The following is a 22,814-nucleotide window of genomic DNA, read 5'->3' on the forward strand; positions in this document are numbered from 1 at the left end:
GTATCATATAGACACAAATATAGAATAATAATTAACTCTGTTGTGTGTCTGTCTTTCTCTTGGTCTCTGTCTCTCTGTTCCACTTCCTCCTCTCCCTCTATTTCTCTCTTTCAGGCAATCAACTATGTCCCCAATAAACAGTACATTGTTGGTTCTGGAGACTCTCCGGGTCAGTTTCAACTGGACATCGACATTTCAGGATTAATATTTACTCATCATCCCTGTTTTAGCCGGGAACACGTTTTAGCGGTCAAATTGGCTCAGTTATATGATCAGTACCTAGCAAGACGTCAGAGGAACCAGACAAAATTTCTAACAGATAAGGTATTTATGGTTGGTTCTCTTTTCTTAGGCTGGATTTTTTAAGGAGTTAAGATGCATAAAATTCTACCAGGACATTATTTCTTTACAATTTACCTTTCTTTCTGGGATACTTTTTACAGGATTCTTCCTGTATTCAAAAAGCTACCCTCGGTTTTCTTCCAGCCCGATGACTCTCTGATCCACAAATAATTTGTTGTGTGCCATTGAGATTTCTAAGTCACACGCGAAAACTTCCCTATTCCCGATGCTCTGGTTGGACACACGTTCAAATGTTAACAGAACTAAATAGATCGCCGCGTCCCAGAACAAGGAGAGAACATAAATTATTATGATGTCAGAAATCGTGCTCAAAGGCTTAATAATAGATTACATGACCCGATGAATCACACCAAGTTTACAAATGATACTCATGCTTTTACGCTGGAGTCAGTCACATAGAAAGCAGGAAGAAGTGACAGCTTCTAGTCCCAACTGGAGATTAACTTTGTCAATGCCGTATTATTCACCTGTTTTCTAATGGCATTACGCAGGCAGACCCTCTGTGCTGGGGATAATGTTATTCTCTCAAACATTGTTTCTAACTCAGAGTTGGGATTATTTGTTGTCAGCTCAACGCCCTGAGGAATGCTGTACAAACTCTCCCTGATTCCACCAAACCTCCTGGGTCTGGCCACACAACTCGGGAAAGCGTGAACAAGTATAAATTTGAAATTCGGTGAGTAAAATATTAATTAGTGATCATTGGAGTTTTTGTATGAAGTTTTTAGATTCTTCCTATAAATGCAAAAAAAATAATTTCTCAGCCAGTAGGGACAATGAGAACAAGCCTCAAATTCAAGACCTAAGTTCATGTCCTACTTTTAGCACCTAATGGGTAAATCATACCTCTTGTTATAGAGAGAGTTCCTCAGACCCAGTGAAATCATAGATTCCGTCCTCGGCTCTCTTTTTAGCATAATGCCTTTCAGTTAACCTAGCGATAGTCACAATTGCACTGTAAAAGCATGGCACCTAACACTTGAAATCCCATTTTACATCTTGTGAGAAAGCGTGTGCAAACACCGTCATCTGCACCTGCCGAGGCAGAGAAACGGCTCCAAGCTTTCATCTCCGGGGAGGCAGCTTTTCCCTGCTTCTAGCAACTCCATTCCCTTTGCCTCCACCCAAGGCTCCAGTGGAGTCTTTGAAAGTTGGGTCATGCTGGGTAACCACCATGTACAGCTCTGTGACCCTCTCCGTTTTAATTGTGACGTACAAGGCTGGACTTCACATTGGCGTGGATGAGAACAAGTGGCAGAAATCTTTCAGGGATCTCCCATTTCATTCTCCGTGCCTGCAGACTGATCTCAGCGGTTCCTTATGGCTAAATCTTAATCTCCAGCCAGTTCTGTGATGAGGTTGCCGCTTGGTCCTCGATACAGACTTGTGTTCCATCACCAAACCCAGACTTGTAATGGGAGAACTGGGATAGTAACAAGAGCTCTATTAAACTAGAATTCATATGGTATTTTAAGGTTTGCAAAGCAATTTACATGTTCCTTTATTTGATCTTCAAAACATCCTGGGGAGGTTGGTGCTATGATTACCCCCATTTTCTAAATAATTGAAGGTAAGAGGGTAAATGGCTTGCCTAATATCACACAGCATATTTTAGGTCTTCTTGACTCTAAATTTTGACTTCTCGACTTTTATGGCAAGACTTGCCAGGGCATGGCCTCTGCTGACACAGCCCTTGAGGGTCCAAGGTCCTTCCATACACAAGTAGGCATGAAATAGGATTCGGGTAGAGGAAGGGGAACTATGTATTAATTTGTCATTAATAGTTTGCTTTATTAAGAGTCCTATACACTATTCAGAACATAACAGAGAACCAAGAGGAAAGCTTTAAAAAGTGACCTTAAGAGTAATTTTATTTAATTTTATTTTAATTACTTGCTTTTTATTTATTTTATTTAATTACTTGATTCTCAGAAAAGCTTCTCGGACTCTCATTCAGAGTGCATTTTTGCTTAGTTTAGACAAAGTTCTTATAAGTTTAATCACCTGCTTTTCTAGCCCACAGACAATTATAAGCAACCTATCAGAAGGATTGGGGACGCTGGAGTCAGTCATACAGAAAGCAGTAAGAAGTGACAGCTTCTAGGTTAGTAGCCTCATAGAAATAAAGAGACAGCAAAACTATGAGAAGACACAAGAGTTCAAAAAGCACAGCAGTCAGGAGCCATTGAGAGTAAGAGGGAACAGCCCAACTAGCTCAACAGCTCCTAAAGCACAGCAAATGGCATCCTTAATGGTGAGACTGAGTCACTGAGGAAAGCTTAAATTATGTTTCGTATGCTCTAGTGAAGAAGGCAGGGAAACAAGAAGTCTCTCTGAGGAGAAGGGCATTTAAAATTGTCTCAATGAAACAAGTATTGGCTCTTCAACTTATTGAGAAACTTTGTTCTTGTGGATCAGCTCGTTCCCTTCTGATGCCAAATAAGTGGGATGCCTCTTTCTCTGGATTTTATTTGCATTTTAAATAAATTTTGGCATAAAAAGAATAAAAAGCAGCTGTCAAACTCCCAGGCCTTCACCACATGTCGCTTGTGCCTCTGTTGGTTGTATGCGACATGGTCTGGGCTGTGCATCCATATCCAAGCTCCCAAGTGACCATTAGCTGATTAATTAATTTCATTCCCAATGAGAGGGTCTGCATTTCAGTTGTTAAATGTTTGAAATCAAAGGAGACTTTTCCTCTTCACTAATCCATGTTAATTTGTGGATGTTTGACTCAAAATATTCAAATTTGCTTTACGACTAATTTGTGGTGATTGTAGGCTCTGCCGGCTAAATTAGAACCAATTTCCTATGTTAGGGATCTGGACTTGTGATATTATTGCTATAGGGAACTCTTGGGTATGGAACCTCCACCAGAGTCTTAAAGAGTTGCCTAGAACCCCGAGAGTTCTGTACCTAGTCCAGGGTCACATAATGATTAAGTACCACAGATCCAACTCTTTCTAGCTTAATGGCTGGTTCTCGATCCACTGTACCATGCTTCCCTGGCTTTTATTCTTGAGTGTAATGCTGTACTCCTTGCCTGTTTGGATCACCAATTAAATGTTTCATTTGCTCAAAACTCTCCTTGAAATCCTGGAATGGGGAGGAAGTTTTCAGTAGCTGGAGGTTAATGAGAAAAGTAAAAATTGAGCATTTTTAAGTTAATTTGACGAGATCAAATATTTTATATTGCATTAAGAAAAGTAGGTCATTCCCTAATTATTGGGTGAAAAAGGTATATTTTCAAGTCTCCTGGGGAGATTGTGCTACTAGATGCTGCTAAATCATCCTCTGAAAAAGTGCACTGGGCAGATCTTTATGGTAAGAAATACAGATCAAATCATCTGGGCCTGTAATTTTACCAGTTTGCAAAGTGGCCTTGCAGGGAAACTTCTTCAGCAAAGGAACTAACTGCTTATTCACTTAAAATTCAATTTCAGTTATTCAGTTTATTCAAATTATTCAATTTCAAAGCATGAGTGTTTCTTTAAAGAGGTAAAGCTCTAAAAAGAATCTTGGCGAGTTATGCTATATAGCAGAATTTACCATAGTACTGTACCCCTGAACTGAAGGAAATAAAATCCAGCCCTCTTCAAATTTGGCTTGTTAGTTATTTATCCTTATGGTTTGAAATATCTTAATTATCAAATAGATCGGTTGATTTGGCTCCTGGTTTAACTTTTTTAGCTTGGGGGCTTACTTGTGCTCGGATAATTTTTAATACATGCATATTCTCAACATTTTGTAGGCAAACACGAAGACTACGGGATGCTGAAGAAGAAAAAGATCGAACGTTGCTTAAGACCATCATAAAAGTTTGGAAAGAAATGAAATCCCTTCGAGACTTTCAAAAGTTTACCAACACACCCGTAAAACTTTTTTTGAGGAAGTATGTTCTGATCACACATATAATTCTTAACAGGCCAGGATCTCTTTTTAGATTGGCTCAAAAAATGGTCATTGATGCTTAAACTCTTTCAAAGTCAAGGGAAGTCTCTGGTTTTCTTTTCCTTCGAGAGAGAGTCAGGTATGTTTAGACTAGCCAGCCTCTGGGGCTTGGAGATTTGTTTGTTTGTTTGGATACCATCCCATTTAAATAAATTATGTATCAGGAAGGCCATAGGAAGAGTGAAAAAATCCAACATATGACAATATCTCACATTTCTATAGATATTAAAGTTCACAAGGAATCTTCTCACCCCCTATGAGAATGATTAACTCCATTTTAGAGATGAGGAAATGGAGATTTAAAAGATATAATACCATATTACCCTAGAACACTACTTCCTTTGTTTTTCACAAATATACTTGGGGAAAAATTAAAAGGAAATGTTCTCCTCTACTTGCATATCACCACATGAGGAAGACATATCCCAGGACATTTTCCAGGTTTTGTTTTCAAATAAAAACTCTATGTGACTCTCAGTAGAATGGGAGCCCAGAGTTCCAGGGATTTCCCATTTTTTTTTGTCTGAGTTTTGGATCAATGAAAAGCTTTAGTGACTCCTGTCTCATCCCATCCATAAAAGCAGCACCTTTCCAGGAGAGGACAAGGATCAAAGGAAAGGAACAAGACTTAGCTGTGTTTACTCCCACTGAGGAGCTCCCAGGTGTGGGAGCCTCAGGACCAGAGCTTAGTCATTTCCCTTTCTCTTTAATCCCTAGCACTTAGTGCAGTGCTCAGCACATACTAGGCTCAATAAATAGTTTAATAAATGCTAGTTAGCCCCATGGCAGGATTCTCTGCAATTTTTCTGTTTTACTCATGTTTCCTCTGACATCTTAGATGTTTCCGTCATGAGAAACACTCCCAGCTCTTTAAGAAATGCTTCTTCCGGCCAGTGTCTATTTCTCTTTTTTAATCTTCACAATGAAATAATATTTGTTTACTCAGATTCACCAAATCTGGTAGATCCGGGCGAATGTGTAAAGAGTTCAGATTGCATTTAGAGTATCTAAAGAGTGATTACGAAATCAAAATCAGAAGCCCCGAAGGAGTGAATCTATGTATTGGGGTATCTGGTCATCGTTAAATAGAGCCGATTCCTTGTAAATCTGCCAGGGCCTGAGAGCTCTGGGCACCCAGAAAGTTTGCCCGAGCTGGACAGGGGATCTCCGAGGATGAGGGAATTTGGCAGCTCGAGCCGGTCTGAGCCCTGCCCCTCGTGGTACCTGCGATGACACAGTTGTGCGGCCGGATCCCAGGGCAGCACTAGACGTTGTCACAGAGACCGCACTTGGGTTTTCCAGAGCTTTGTTACCCTAAGAAGAGCCCCACATCGATGAGGGCAGTCTTGGTGCAGGGAAAGGGGAGGCGATTCAGCGACTTGTCTGGGGTCACCCAGCTTGTAAGGGCTTAAGGTCACAACTCTGTCCCCTGCCCCTCAGATTCCCCACTTTAAGTGATCTTTTGAAGGAAAATGTAAATGCTGAAAATTATTTTAAAGGGAAGAAGTTGACTGGAAGATAGACGAAAAGGCCTTTGAAGCAGAAATACAAACAGAAACAAACGAGTTGCTCGAAGAGCACGCAGAAGAGTATGAAAAGAAGATGGAAGCCTACAGGGCCGAGTACCAGGACTGGAAAGCCTGGAGGAAAGCGCAGGTACGTGAGGTCTCCACCTGAATGTGGCCGGCTCGGGCAGGGGGAGCGGGAGCTTTTACTGGCGAGCAGCTGGCCTGCTCTCGTCCCAAAGCCCCTTCCGCACCGACCCGGCCGCCTTTTCAGCTTCTCACCTCTGATTCCCTGGCAGCACTGGCACTCACCCCAGCTCTCTCCCCGTGACTTTGCTCTGCCCGTCCCCCAGGGTATTCCTCCCTCCTGGCCTCCCAGGCCAAGAATCTGTCAGATCCTCTTGCTGCTGGTCCTCCCCAGCCCCATCCCACCCTCCTCCTGCAGTCTCCTTCCCTCCCAGACTACCTTGCAGGGATCTTGGATGCAGAGGGGCGTCTGTGTTCCTCCTCCATTGAGCGGCGAGTTTCTGGGGGGAAGGCACTTATTGTTACCCCTTTTCCGTCTCCCCAGGGATTAGCACAGTTCCTGCCCTTAGCAAATACATGCCTAATACATGCTTGGGCTGCTAGGTGACGCGGCAGATCAGGTCCCAGGCTCGGAGTTAGGAAAACCTTGTAGCTGTGAGACCCCGGGCTTCTCACTTAACACGTCCGCCTCGGTTCCTTTCAAACTGCCACCAGGGAATAGTAATGGCATCTACCTCCCAGGAGTGCCATGAAGATCAAATCGGTAATATCTGTACAGTGCCCGGTACGTGCATTATTCTTGCTGTTGCTGACTGACCGACAACTACGTGAAAGGCACCGGGTTTGTGAAGATCCAAGTGGCGCAGCCCCTGCTCCCGAGGAGTTTGTCGGCCATCCTTCCCACCTGCCTGCTCCTGGCTTCTGGCCACAAACCTCGCTAGGCTGCCAGCAGTTTAATTAAAGTGGAAAATTATTAGAAGAGGAGCATGGGCTAAGGTTTGTACACAGGACCTTTTGGTCTCCGTTCTCCTTCCCTGGTTTAAATAATAATTAGCTCTTGGTATGGAAGATATGGCTTATGCGGCTGATAAAACATCCTCTTTCCGTATCAAGAGCTAATCATTTCTAAGTAGAGGTAGTCTCAGGTATTACATATTTGCTGGATACTATTGCTTAAAGAACCCTCTCCCTGTAGTTGGTCTATAGTTCCTACACATATATCTATCTGTCTATCAATAAATGGATAGATACGTGTGTATATGTATATATACACATACATACATATCTATAGACATCACGTCTAGATATGATGTAGATATATCGTGTGTAGATGGATACATAGATATAGATGTATAGTTTCCATAGTAGAGCTCCTATTGATCTTTGTTCTCCAGTGACCTCTGGGGGCTTCTTGGCATCCACTGCCAAGAACAGAGCGCCAAAGGGCTGCACGGTTCCCATCGGCTAGGTTGCTTCAATACCTATTACCTTTGAATGAATGAGCGAGTCACTGCAGGAATAAATAGTATTGTTCTCAAGGAGTCTCCAAAGAATAATGACACTGAAAACATGGCCATTGATAAAGGAGCCATTCTCCGCCTTCTCTCTCGTCCAGCCTTAATCACTGATTGGGAGTTGCCTCAGTCAAACTGAGACCTGTTGAAGACCTTAACTTAAAAAGGTCAAGGTCTCCCACTGAAGTCGGGGTCATCTCCAGCCCTCCTGAGCTCTCTAGACCACTGGAAACGAAGCTGACGACCTCTCACGTTGCTCCCTTGCTTCAGTCATCACCTCCCAAAGTCATGGAAGGAAGAACAGACGTGAACATAGAATGGAGAAAAAGAAGGGGCTCGGGCTATAAAAGCAAAACCTTGATTTAGCTAGTGGGTGAGCAAGAGCTCCGGGTCCCAAGAATCCTGCCCAATCATCAGTGCCCTGAGAATACCGAAGTACATTCTGCGACCCAGAGCCCCGACCGCTGCTCTGAATCACCGTGCTTGCAGAACTGGTTAGGAGGACAACAGGGCTGTCCCGAGCTCGTACCTAGTGAACTACGCTTGTCCATGGGCAGTGAGTCCAGCTGGACAGAGAACTGTGTCAAAGGGGAGAGGCTCCGGGGATCTCACGGGGCTTATTAGCTTCACTCTTCTCTAGCCACAGACTAGAATCCTAATCACATCTGGCCATTTCCTCCAAACAGACTGTGAGTCACAAAGGGAACTGGGGAACACAGTGTATGTGCATCAGCACAAAACTGTCCTTGCTACCGCAAGGACAACTTGAAATGCCCATGGAGCAAATATAAAAAAAAACCAAATTTCCACATAAATAATTATAAACAGGCTCTGACAATTCGGGCATTAAATTCCTATTCAGCAAATGAGAGGTACAGTCTACACCTCCCTTCTTTCTAACTCTCTCTCCTGGCTTATATATAATATGGAAGCATAAGACTAAATGTGGATGCAATTAGGCAGAAATATATGTTATATATACCTATGTTATATATGTTCAATAACATAAATACACATATATGTATATCTAATATATGTCTGTTCAGATATATACACATAATATGCACATATATAAGAATATATTCATACAAATATGCTATATCATGCACATTTGATATATACTCATGTTCAAATAAATGTTATATATTATATCCATGTATATATTGTATAAACATACATATTACATTTTATGCATATTTATGCTCAATAAAATATATACTTATATAATTTGTTACACATATTTCTGCTTAATTATATTGAGTTTTATATTTTCTTTACAATTAGAGTAAAATGTAAGCTCCTCGAAGCCAGAGACATGAAATATGCTTCTTTGCATTCTATTTTACATCCCTTTTTTTGCTTTTTCCCTGTGCTAGATCCACAAAGCGTATCCAACAAATAGTTCCAGAGTGAAATGCAATGTCAGAGTGTGATGGCGGGATGAAAGCTTCATCTTCTTTGTAATTTTGCCTTCTTTTGTGCAGAGAATCAAGAAAAAGAAAAAAAAGACGACAGAAGAACAAGACGAGGTCACCGAGGAGACAGAGCATGGCGAGGAGCCCGTGAAGCCCACTCCCCCAGTGCCCGTTGATAGGTCGACGATAGAGCAGCAGGTTCGAGAGAGAGCCTCGCACAGCAGGAGGAAACCTGGGGAGCCTATTTTAGTTCCTGAGCTGAGCCTGGCTGGCAATGTGACCCCCACAGAGCTCTGTCCAAGGTAAGACGGCGCTGGAACTGTGATGGGCTTCAAGCTCTGCAGCCTTCCCTTGTCTGCGACTCTTCCTGTCTGCAGAGATGCAGGATGCACATCAGTGATGGCCACATTGGTCTCATATAGACTACATTCTGAAATAAGATTTCTTAAAAGAAGAAAACCAGACACAAATCCTGCTATTTATGTTAATGATGCTATTATGCTATTTATTGTTGTTCGGTCGTTTTTCAGTTGTGTCTGACTCTTTGGGACCCATTTGGGGTTTTCACAAAGGCTGGAGTGCTTTGCCATTTCCTTCTCCAACCCATTTTACAGAGGAGGAAACTGAGATACACAGGATTAAGTGACCTTCCCAGGTCTCACAACTAGTAAGGGTCACGAATAGTAAGTAGTCTTTCTGGCTGTAGACCTGGTGCTCCATCCACTGCAGCTCCCAGCTGACCATATTTAAGTTCACACAGTGAAAGATGGATTCTCAAGACCATTATATCATCCCGTCCAACCAATGCAGACTGATAATCTCTGCTTTAATAAAGGTTGTTCACCAATTGTTTTAGTTTAAAAATAAACCACTTGATCTGGTGATCGATCTTTAGTCTTTCTTTTTAGTTGGCTAGTCCACAAGAAACCAGGCGGGTGCTCAAGCCTTTCTGACTTTGCAGGACTTGTGCTCCACTGATACCACATCATCATCTTCAAGCGCCTAGAGCCAACTCCCTCACCCTCACCCCTGATGATGGAACACTGGAGCAAAACTTCTGTGGGGGCCCCCAAAATTACATACAATTGTCATAATTCACAGACATGTATGCACACATGGGAGAAACAGAGAAACCTAGTAAATGGAGGAGGAAGACCTGATTTTATGTCCAGTTTCTTGCCTGTAGGTCAGCCTTTTAACCTCTTGGGCCACAAACAACTTTCTGTGATTCTAAACTGCATAAAAGTTACTGCTCTCCATTGCAGGGGAGGATGCCTAATTACAAGGTTAGTTGGGGATGTGAGTATTTGTTCCCTGGAAAAGGGCTTTACTGGCTCTTGCTTCTGTTTTCCCATTTTTGTCAGAGAGTTTACATTCTGGAAGAGGACTTGTCTTGCATCCAAAGAGTATTTATATGACTAGAAAATTTTGCCATCAAAAATATTTATAATTCAGATAAATCAGTTATCTCTCTGGAGAAATGATTTCTTTGGAACCTTAGAGACCATTTTAGTCTTTTAATAGTACACAAATGGCTTGTACATTTATTTCTCCTTAAATGTTCATTTACTTTTAAATTTGCTCTGTAGTTGAGCTTCTTCCCTTTAATAATTTTTTTAAATATTATTTGTTTTTTAATCCTACATATAAACAAATAAACTCTGGCCTCAGTTAGACACTTTTGACCTACAAATAATTTTTAAATAAATAAATATTTTATAAATTTTATAAATTTTATAATTTTATAATATATATGTTATATATATAAATTCTAAATTAAAATTTTATAAAGAAATAAAAATAAATTCTGCAAACCACTATATGGGATTATACATTTTGGGTTTTTTGGGAAAAAGATGGGCTCCAAGTTCCAAAGGTAAAGCCTTGCTTTAAGAGACAGGAAGAGTCTCTTTTCCCCTTTCAGGCTGTCTCCCTTTGCCGCACCAAGATTTGTCCCATTCATCTTAAGTCAAACCACAAGGAACCATCATCTTTTCCCTTTACCCACATGAGAGCTGAAGCAAGGTCTGCCTCCAAAAGGGACTTCAGCTCACCACAGGATACCTGGGGAGGAATCTGCTCATTTGTCCTTTGGGTGAGCTTTTCCTTTTTTTTCCCACCCAAACGAATCTACCAAGATTTGATAATTAAATACTCATAAATATGTTCATTAAACGGCAGCAGAAATTATGTCTGGGTCAGTTCTCAGAGAAGATCAAAATGGCATCCCCATATTGGAGTGAAGATACAATCTGGGTCTGTGGCTGATCCAGCCACTATGGGTTTGAAAGGCTCCACCGCAGATTGGGCACAAATAGTACAAATGAACATTTAAAGTGGAGATCTCTCCAGGTAAGAGCTTGAAAAGCTTCGAAACTGCTTCTCTGGCCACCTTAGACTGATTTGGACCTTCAGTGACAGCCCTGAGCCAGCACAACATCACAACTGTAGAGAATGAAACTAGAGCCTGCTATTTTTGTTTTTCCCTTTATATTTACATGATTTTTTACCATCTATATTTATACTTCTGCTCTCCCGGATTGTGTTGTAAACATGTGATTTAATACAATAAATTTTTATTAAGCACTGCATTAAGTGCTAGGAGGAGATGAGCTCCAGTTCTAGGTATAAAAATCACCCAAGGAGATAGAAATTAATTGACATTATAATAGAATGCAAGCCATCTGAAGACAGGACTTGCTTTTTTATTTTTTTCTTTTCTTTTTCTCTTTGTATCCACAAAGCCTAAGAGAGTCTTGTACATATGAAAGGCTTATTGCTTATTACTGACCTTCCATATCATAAGTACATTAAATTGTATCTTAGGAGGCAGGAAAGATCTACTAAGGGGTCTCTTGTGGTCTGAAAATACTTAATTTCCAAAATGCCTTCCATATGTCAGCAGGCAAAACCTGGTCCAATAAGAGATGACTCTGTTGTATTCTACAACATGCAAGATTAGTTGTGCATAAAAAAATACTAGTAAAATGTGAAATTCTCTTACTGAGCCTACATGTATGTGGAATACCCTGTGTGTGCCACACAGACAATGCATTTTAGAAGCTTTGTACCAACCCGATACTTCATCTATGATATGGTTTACATGACCCGCTTGAAGGAGTAAAGAGCCCAATGGCACACACCGAAGCTCATTGAGCGTTATGTGTTTTCCGTGCAACATTTCAGCTCTGTCAGTTTTTGCTTTCTGTGTTAGACTGTCAGACCATTACAGCCTCAGCTGAGCACGAGCATTGAGTTGGTGAGGACGGCAAACATCCCCATCCTGTCAGAACTTAGCCTGTTTTCCTTTTTTCTGTACATTTGGCGGATGTTTTTTCCCCTATTCTTTATCAAAATTTGCACTAAGCCTCCATGACAACACGATTCTGTTTTTCCATTTCCCAGGGCAGAGATCTTGAGAAGAGAAGACGTAAGGAAGCGGTCAGTATTTTTAAAAGTCCTTTTCAACAACAAAGAAGTTTCAAGGACGGTCAGTCGTCAGATAGGCATGGACTTCCGAGTTCATTTTGGACAAATTTTCAATTTACAGATACATAATTGGCCAGAGAGTTTAATTCTTCAGGTAAGAAATTTAATTTTTAATCACTATTCCGGGATGTTTTAGCATGCGTTTTTTTTCTTTTTTATAGTTTTTATTTTGGTCATCTAAATTACTCCATCAATTTCCAAAATATTTGGCATATAACCAAAGACATACTAAATCAGACATACAAATTGGAACAAGGATAAGCCTAAAGATAATTAGAACACAAACTTAAAAAAAAGACAATGAACTCAGAGTCTCTTTTATAGCATGCATTTTTAAACCTAACATTTGTAATGTCCAGAAGATAAATTGGCTCTTGGCTTCTTCGGGTGAAGAAAAGGCAAGATTCTGTGAGTCTGGGGAGAATCTCAAGAACCTTTTTAAGCAGCGTGGGTAGAGGCCATGGCTAGGTAGGTCTTGAGAGAGACATTGATTTCTAAAACCTATAGCTTAAGCTTTGAGGTAGCAACGGTGGTGGGATCTACTTTATCCGAGGTAAAGGTACTCCAGGATTAAGTCCCAGTGAGCCTCCAGGTAGGGATGGGCTTAAGAACTGGTACCCCAAATAGCTCCTCAGGGGTACCTTCTGGGGCCATGCTCAGCCATGGAGCTCCATGACACTGAATGTCACCAAGATTTAGTTCCCGGCTTTCAAGAGTCCCGTGTTAAAATAAGAAAAACTCTCCAGTTTCTTTAGTGACCAGAGCACTGGAACTGCAGTCAGAAGACCTAGGATTCATGCGCATCTCTATCATTTACTAGCTGAGTAACTCACTTCCTTGCTTTGAGCCTCAGTTTCATCTATAAAATGGAGATATTCCCTAGCTGATAGGGCTGCTGGGAAGGTAGAATGTGATAACAGGTTTGGGAGCCTTTTATAAGCCATGAGACTTACTTATTAGCAGTCATAAAAATTTTAAAACCAAGGAGGAAAGCAGGATCTCAAATCCTAGTAGTTAACTCCCTTTGGAGAATTATAATGACTAACAGGTTGATTGGGCTCCTTGGGGACATGGGGCACTCAGGAGAGAAGGGAAAGCACGGGACATGGGGCACTCCTCCTTACTTTTCCCCCATCCTTTCCTGTTTTCTGACCCTAATACTCACTGAGCCTGCCATCAATATACTAGAAAGTTCCTGGAAGAAAAGCCCGAACCAAGATTCTCATGAAGAACCTTTTGACCGCTAAAGTAGAAGAATATTGCTTAATTCATAAACTGCCAAGGAAGATCTTTTCCATTCCCATCCCATCCCAAAGAGGATGAAACACTATTTTATCTTCCTTCCCTCCCAGGTGCATTATCAAATGGCCTTTCCCAGCTTTATGAGAATTTGGGGGCCCTTTTAAAAGGGTCTGTATTACAGGGGCGCCCTATAGGAATTTTCCTGAAAAGGCCTCTGTAAATCCTCTGTTAAAGCCTTTTATAAATGAAAGAAATCTTTTACAAAATAAAAACCATCTACCCTCGGTAATCTCTTTCACCTATGAATAAGGCAATCTGACTCCTCAGTCGTTAATTAAGAGAACTAGTTTAGATGGTTTCTGCAGACCTTTCCAGTTCTAAATAAATTATCATATGAGTCCACATTTTTAATGTGCTTGAGAGAAAAATAGATTAAAAATTAAACATTATTGTACTGAGATAGTCCCTAGTCCCAACCACTACTGCTTCTAGAACCCCTTTCCTTCTGTCCATATAGCTATAATACTTTACATAATTCTTTTGGTAGCCAGAGGGAAAAAGGAGCAGGGTATTGGAAAGCACCAGAGACAAACTTCACAAACATTGACAAATAATTAACTCTGATGTATTGTAATTGTATTGTAAACTGAGTAACTGATTCCTTGCTAAAAAACTGCAAAAACAAATTTTTTTCCCATTTTTTCTTTTTCCCTTTCTTCAAATATTCTTAATTTTTAATTTATAAAGTTAAAAGCATTAGTTTAAAATAGTGTTCCCCCAGGTGCTTGTAACAGTTTAATCAATGTCTACACAACACCCAAGGACATTCTTTCTTAATCAAAGCCCTGCATAATCCTATCATCGTCTCAAATTTTAAGATTGCATTTAGTGTGCAATTCACCCAAAGAGGAATTGTTTTTAAATGAAGTATTCAAAAGCTATTCCTCACAAATTAACCTGAGCTATTTCAGATGATCCCAAAGTTTAGTAATATGACCTTTATTCAGAGCATATTAAAATTATACTATTTCTATGAACTCATGAGCTTGAAACATCTGGCTCAAAGCATTTTCTGGAATACTGGAATGGATGAAGTGCTATTTATTAGAACTGTGGATATTTCCGTGGATGAATCCTAAGATTCTCCTATAAATTTTAAAGACAATAATAATTCCACTGCACCCCTATTTGTTTAGAAAATTTGAAAAGCACAACTGATTTTTCTACTATAAAAAGCTGAATGTGAATCTAAAACACAACGGACAAAGGAGACACTATTTTAAGACATAAAAAAAGCATTTTGAGGCAGGATTTGTTTCAGAAGCACAGAGAGCATCTGGTTTTTCCTTATTGATAGCATTTGACTTTTCCCTAACTGCGTTAATCTATTGCTTTTCCTTCCCCACTGTCATTCACATAGATGAGAATGAATTGAGACCACAAAAGTAAATTGTTTTACAGGTGGGTTTGCTTGGAGATGCAGCCAGTTTCCTTGCCACTCAAATAGAGAGCTTAATGTTATTGAATCCAGTGTCTCAACTCCATTTTTAAGCATCTCATCTTAAGAACAATCAAAATGGCTGATCCTATTTTTTCTTGTAAGAATGCTAAGATAAAAAATATATATTACAATTCCAGTAATTGCTTAACAGGAGGAAGTTGTTTTCTTTTAGTAAGTCAATTCCTAGTCACTGTACTTGTTTGGAATTGTATGGAAGGGATTCAAGCTTAACTAGATGACATGTTAAATTGCCTCTGAATTCCTTTTCTAATTAAGAGACCTCAGGAAACTATCCCTGAATACATTATACTATTAAAAATAAATTTCAAAATATAGGTTAACAAGATTTATGGTTCTTATTATTCTTCAAGTGATCTAGAAACTAGAAAATTAAGTCCTAAAAAGAGATGATAACTTCATTAGAAACTAAAGAACATTTACATAAGAAAGCCTTCTTAATGAATGAATCTACACCCAGTAAATCCATTTATATAATTTTTTTTTCTTATTCTTAATCTGAAGCTTTCTACTACTAGTCCTTAAAGCAGATTTGGGAACCCCAAAATGTCAAAACACCCTGTCCAATTAGGGCCTTAGGATTCTGATTCTAGCTACAATTGATAACAAATATTTCTCTGTGTAGATTTGGATACTACAAGGCTATAAAAGTACATTTGCAAATAATCTTTAATGTTTCCTCCCATTCCTCCCCTGCAGAGGGAAAAATGACCAGAGGAAGACCAAGGATAGCCTGTGAAGACCAGATAGAAAGGGATATGACCATATATGAAGAGAGGGAAGGACAGCAAAGATATGGAAGTAAGGCAATAATAGGTAGTAAGAGTTGCAGCCTTTGGGATGGAAACCAGTCCCACAGTGAAAAAGCAAAAAGAGAACTGAGAAAGAAAACAAAGTCCTTCCCTTTCCTTCCCTCTGTCTGACCATTTTGCTGTTCATTCTTCATGAAATGCTGGATTACTGCTATTTTTAGTTATTATAACCTTGCTTATATTGAAAATGTCATCCGTAGTTTGCTCTTTGGTTGACCAACTTTTCTCTGACCCACCCTGCCAGCTCCCAGAGCAGTGTTGGGAAAATCTCTAATAGACTTCTTGGATATTTATGAATCCCATCGCTCCTCCTTTCCTAGACCATAGACTTCATGAGGAATTTTGTATCTACTCCTTTATTGAAATGGATGGACTTTTCTTAGAGTCCAGTTTGCTGTGCTGAAATCATTGAATTTGTTTAATATCTGTTATATATAATGTCAAAGTACTAGGTAAGATATGCAAACAATTTAGATAGGGCAACTGCTCTGAGAGCTTATCATCTAATAGAAGGGGTACAGGATGGATATAAATATGTCAGAACTACGAAGCAATGGAAGGTGACAGGGACTACACAGTGCCACATAAAGTCTGAGGAAGAAAAGATTTATGAATGTGAAAGCAAAGGGAAGAAAGGGGAAGTTAAGTGCAGAGATTTAAATCCTGACTCTGCTTCTCATCGCCTTAGTGAACTAAAGCAGATTCTCATCCTTCTGATTCCAAGGTTTTTCCTCTACAAAGAAAGGGGATTGTTCTTACTGATCTCTGAAATCCCCTTCATGTCTAAATTTATAATCTTGTCTTAATTATCAGGATATGATCATTGCATTTCACATATTTCTGCACATGAAAGGCTCCAGGCTTCATAATATTGAATTTATTAGCAAGCTGTGTCACAATTAGAATGTTTATTTTATTTTTAAATAAAAGCTTTTAAAAAACTTTTTTTAAACTAAAAAAAAAAAAACCCTAATTCTTTAAAGTACTATGAAATAATAATTTAAATGAAAAGATAAAATTGTAGTATTTCCCATATCCAGTCATACACAGCTTAGGACAGCTGGCCCAAATGCTAGTAAACTATGTAGCATCTTTTTAGAAAATAAAAATTAATTAAAGTTTTAAACTTGGCTACATACTAAAGCTTTCCATGGGGATTTAATAACTGATCCTGGAGTGTGATGCATTCATGGCATAATTTGTAATGACTGAAGTTACAGATGAAATTAATTTGGGGGGGATATTGCTTTTCAGTTCTCAGGGAATAGTTATCTACATCAGGAAAATAATATATTCTTTGGAAAAGGTCCATGCAATTGCTAGCTTGGAATTAGAAAATAATTCAGGAATTGCTGGAAGTTTTAGGAGAAAAATTGATGATACCCTCTGAAGTACATGGGTGTAAGGTCATGGCTATCAAATCTTAACTTTAATATCTAATACATTTTGACCAAGTTTTTAAAATCCAAGCTCAACTGATTAATCAACTATTATTTCATTTAAATTGTTTAAGTGGTGAAATGCTCATGATGTAAGCAGCATTGTACAAGGAGAAGATATAAAAGAAGCATATTATTTCCTCTCTAAACTTATGAATTTAATTTTTTTTCATTTAACGATCATTTATTTTCTTACCCACTTAACTAGCACTGAAAGGAAAAGGAGGTGGGGGGGGAGGGAGGATATCCTTATAACAAGTATAGATAGTACAAAACAAAATCCCACATTGATCCTGTTTAAAAATATATGTGTCGTTGAGATCAGGGTGAAACAAGGTTGCCCACTGTCACCATTTCTCTTCAATATTGTATTAGACATGTTAGCTTTAGCAATACTAGAAGAAAAAGAAATTAAAAGAATTAGAGTAGATAATGAGGAAACCAAATTATCACTCTTTGCAGAAGATAGGATGGTATATGTGACGTCCGCACTAGCACCCCAGATACCTCAGAATCAGCCGGAGTCAGGATAAGCAAAAATCCTTAGTCTTTATTCTTGGTCTTAGATGCAGGACTGAACAGGATGGAAGCAGAATCTCCGCAACCGCCGTCTCCCTCGTTTACTGCCAAAGAGTGACTCTGGCTAGTCTTATTTCACCCCTAGTCCCGCTTACAATCCTCTGTATACACCAATCATTGAGCCAGCACGGGATAGTGGGAAGGGCCATTTTCCAAGCATATGCCCAGAGAGTATCGTCCAATCAGTAGTTAGCCCCAAGTGCTCGGCTGTCCTGACCTCAGTGCATCGACTCAGTAGTTTCAGCCCTCTACAGGTATATTTAGAGAATCAACTAAAAAACTACTAGAAACAACAACTCCAAGAAAGCTGCAGAATACAAAATAAATCCACATAAATAATCATCAGCGTTTCTGTATGTTACCAACAGAGTCCAACAGCAAGAGATACAAAGAGAAATTCCATTTAAAATAACCGTAGGCAATATAAAACATTTCGGAGTCTGCCCGCCAAGACAAAATCAGGATCTATATGAGCACAATTACAAAACACTTTCCACACAAATAAAGTCAGATCTAAACAACTGGAAAACTATCAAGTGCTCATTTATTACATTACATTACAATATACAATACATATATTACATTACATTAATACAATAGAAATGACAATTTCACCTAAATTAGTCTATTTATTCAGTGTCATATCAAACTGCCAAGAAATTACTTTACACAACTAGAAGAAATAATAACAACAAAAATTCATCTGGAAGAATAAAACGAAGGTGGCCCAGCTGTACCAGACCTAAAATTTTATTATAAAGCAGCGGTCATCAAAACCATTTGATATTGGCTAAGAAATAGATTAGTTGATCAGTAGAATAGGTTAGGTTCACAGGACAAAATAGTCAATAACTATAGTAATCTCGTGTTTGAGAAACCCAAAGACTCCAGATTCTGGAATAAGACTTCATTATTTGACAAAAATAGCTGAAAAAGTTAGAAAATGGTGTAGCAGAGACTAGGCATTGACCAGTGCCAAACACCTATACCAAGATAATGTCTAACTGGGTTCATGATTTAGACCTTAAAGATAAAGATAAAAAATGATACTATAAACAAATTAGGAGAATAAAGGATAGTCTATCTCTCAGATCTGTGGAGAAGGAAGGAATTTATGGCCAAAAAAGAACTTACATTATGAAATGCAAAATGGATTATTTTGATTAAATTAAAAAGACTTTGTACAAATAAAACCAATGCAGCCAAGATTAGAAAGGAAGCAGAAAACTGGGGGAAAAACTTTGCATCTTAGAGTTCTGATAAAGGCCTCATTTCTAAAATATATAGAGAATTGACAAGAATTTATATGAAAACAAGCCATTCTCCAATTGATAAATGGTCAAAGGATATGAACAATTTTCAGATGAAGAAATTAAAACCATTTGTAGTCATATGAAAAAATTATCTAAATCACCACTGATCAGAGAAATGCAAATTAAGACAGTTCTGAGATTACCATTACATGCCTCTCATATTTGCTAAAATGACAGGAAAAGATAATGACCAATGTTGGAGAGGATGTGCAGAACTAGGACACTGATACATTGCTGGTGAACTTGTGAATGGATCCAACAATTCTGGAGAGCGATTTGGAACTATGCCCAAAAAGCTAACAAAAGGTGCATACCCTTTGCTCCAGCAGTGTTTCTGCTGGGCTTAGATCCCAAAGAGATCCTAAAAAGGGAAAAGGAGCCACATGTGCAAAAATGTAATTTTTTATTTAAAAAAAAAAAAAAAGGATGTCTCATTCTTAATCTCCAAATTTTGTAAGTAATTTATGATCCAGTTGGGAGAAAGATTGATTTCAACAAGCATCAACAGCTACTGGTCATGGATCAGAAGTCAGTGTAAGGTAACAGGCAAAGTACAAACACAATATGAATAATACAGTCATCTAGGCATGAGGGAGGGGATAAAGGGCTGTACCAGAGGGTGGTATCTAACTGGTGGCTGTGAGTGCTTGCTGAGTTTCCCTCATCTTCTTACAAAGTTTGGAGATCCATAATGCAGAATAAGATAAAAAAAGGGAATAAGCAGGAGCAGAAAAATAAGGCAGGTACACGATAAGAGTTATCAAGACATGAGGTTGTCTATTAGGATGGTAGCATTAGACATGGAAAACCCAAGAGATCTGGGAGACATGACAAGGAAAACAAAGGACTAGGGGAGAGTTTAGATATGGAGAAAGCAAATGTAGATATGTAGCAAATATCGTGACGTGGTTCTAAGCCTGGGATAGTAGTAGAGCCATTGCAGAGACCCAGGGAAGTGGGGCAAGGTTGGGCTTCCACAGCCAGGCCCGAGTAGTAATTCTTGGATTCTTATTTCCCTCGTGCGTCCTTTGGTTATTGCACAACTGAAATTTGGACTAGAAATCAAAATGCCTCATGATGATTACCTCTGTTTCTTAACTTGCCACCCACATTTATGACTTTGACACCATCTGCATCTTTATGGCTCTCAAGAATGAGCATCTAATATAAACTTTTGCACATCTCCCCCATTCTTTAGGGACATAAACTCTCCTTAAGAATAAAGCATGATCAGTTTTTATACTCCTGCCATGGGGAAAGAGAAATGGAAACTTCCATTTTAACCCAGTTGGCAATTTCTATGATTTTATCGTTTTAATTTCTCTCCCCTAGGTCCCTTTGGATTTCTTTGGCTCGTCCATGGATTGAGTAGAGGAGGAAAATCTATAATTAGTTGGATAGATATGTCATCTAATTCTCTCTTAGATGACTCAATTTTTGTTTGCTTTGGAAAGAACCCATATCCCAATAAGACTTTATGTGAGATAAGCATTTGAGGAGATTAGCCTAAGAGTTATTTTTCACTCTTGACTTGGCTATACTAAGCAAATGAGCTGTCACTAACTTGGGTTGTTGAGACATCTGAATGTGGAGAGGGCATGGTGAATATGGAGCCACAGTGGAGCCAGGAAGTTTTAAGACAGAAAATATCTGGGGAAGATTTTCCTGGAAGCTTGGTATGGAATGAATTGAAGAAAAGTGAAGAAGAAGAATCAGTTGAGAGGCTGGTTTAGTAATCCCAGAATTTTGTGACAAGGGCCTGGACTAAAACATTGACTGGAGAAATGGAAAGAAAGGACAAATTGAATTTGTAGAGAAGCAATAAGATATGAAATTATCTACATGTAGCTAGAGTAAAGGAAACAACTGCCCCAATGAAGTTCCATCTTCTGTTTTCAGAAAGCTTGACTTGTGGGACTTTAGAGCATTCTGAATTATTTCTCAAGGCTCAAATGTTTCTTGAATTATAAGGATACTAAGACAAAAGTTGGAAATGCATATAGTTTGTAAATTATTGTACAGGGATAGGATTTTCCTCAAATGAGATATATTGGTTCAATAAGTTTTATAAGAAAAATTAGGAACTCTATAGAAGTAAAATTCTGGAGTACTTTTAATTGGGGAAAGAAGCATAGCATGAATAAATAATTACCCCAGAATCACATGATGAATTATATTAAGGCATTTCCCCCAAATTCCAATGATTAGCTTCTCTGAATAACACAAATGCTGCTGATACCCAAGTACTGAAACAAGCATTTTTATCTTCTAAACATCAAAAAGAAAATAAAGACTATGACCTCATAGTCCTAATTTCTAAGCTTTGGATAATTGCTATTCTGACTTCAGATCTACCTTGCTGAAAATTTGAGTGTAAATTAAAAGATATTTCCTCAGAGACAGTTTTCATAGAAAATATTATGACTCTGAAACATAATAAAAGTCTTACTTAGGAATATGGTAAATTTTTTAAAAACATATCTCATCCCAGTGGTCATTGTGGAGTATAGCTGTGCTCCAAGGCTAGGATCTCTGCTTACCTGTACATCCCTGTACACCAAATCCTAGCAAACTGGAAAAACTTCCGATACAAGCCAACCGATGGGCTCCATGTCTCTGGTTTTAGCTAAGTTCAGAGAAGTTCATCATCGGGGGGAAGCCACTGGAGATGCCGCTTATTACCATGGCAAGTCACCGAAACAGTCTACTAAAGACCTAAGAGTTTGATCAGCATGTATTTAGGGGATCCTAACAACAATGGAATCCTAAACCTTGAAGACCAAAATGAGTCCATTTTCTCACGTTAATAATGCTGGGATAATATCCCTGGATGAAATTTGAACCCTCGAGTGACTGTTTGGCACTGGATACTTTGAGGTCAGTCTAACTTTTCAGGAGATGGTGAGATGGAAGGATGGGAACAAAAACCATTCAACACTCCAGAAACATTTACTGGTCACTTACCACATGTCAAACCCTCTGCTAGTCACTATGGAAAGTACAAAAGAAGTATGAGAGATTATGACTGATTATAATTATGATGATTATAATCCAGGTGAAGAGTCAAAACTAATATGTGTTTTAGTTCTGCTACTTAAACCATATTAAGACTATTGGGACAACTTGTATACTAACTTATGTATGATATGCCTTACTTGTAATAGACATCCTAACTTGAGAAATCTCTACATACAACCTTAAAAGCTTGGATTCTATAAATTTAATTTTTTATCCTGAGCTGAATCAACACATTTGCTAGTAGGGGAGTATTTTCAAGCAGTTTCCTAAGCCACAGGGTACACATTTTATTTAGCAGGGTATACTGGCATAGGGAAGGGATTTTGAATCTACAATCCATAGATTTTTTTATTATGATTTCAATATTTCAATATAATTTGTTTCTATTGCAATCTTAGATATTTTATTTTATTTACTTAAAAACTTTACTCTGAAGATTTTACCTTTAGATTTCACCAGACTGCCCAAGGGATACATGATCAAAAAAAAAAATTAATAACCCATGGAATAGTAGAAGGTATCTAGACTAGAATTCTAGACTTAGAAATAGCAAATCCCATCTTAGATAGTTACTAGTTGTATGAATTTAGACAAATCACTAACTAGTTCCAAGTCTCACTTTCCTCAT

General features: G+C 38.8%; 1 protein-coding gene across 5 annotated transcripts in view; it reads left to right on the forward strand.

The window, feature by feature from the left end:
* Nucleotides 1–22,814, forward strand: part of CC2D2A (coiled-coil and C2 domain containing 2A) — a 135,029-nt gene that overhangs the window by 46,643 nt on the left and 65,572 nt on the right. For all 5 annotated transcript variants that reach the window (XM_051965533.1, XM_051965530.1, XM_051965531.1 and 2 more), the window contains 6 exons: nt 115–324; nt 933–1,039; nt 4,115–4,255; nt 5,814–5,970; nt 8,845–9,077; nt 12,181–12,358. In XM_051965533.1, the coding sequence (XP_051821493.1) occupies nt 115–324; nt 933–1,039; nt 4,115–4,255; nt 5,814–5,970; nt 8,845–9,077; nt 12,181–12,358 (1,026 nt within the window). The remainder of the gene's footprint in view (nt 1–114; nt 325–932; nt 1,040–4,114; nt 4,256–5,813; nt 5,971–8,844; nt 9,078–12,180; nt 12,359–22,814) is intronic.

Source organism: Antechinus flavipes, chromosome 6, assembly GCF_016432865.1.
Source record: "Antechinus flavipes isolate AdamAnt ecotype Samford, QLD, Australia chromosome 6, AdamAnt_v2, whole genome shotgun sequence".
NCBI lineage: Eukaryota > Metazoa > Chordata > Mammalia > Dasyuromorphia > Dasyuridae > Antechinus > Antechinus flavipes.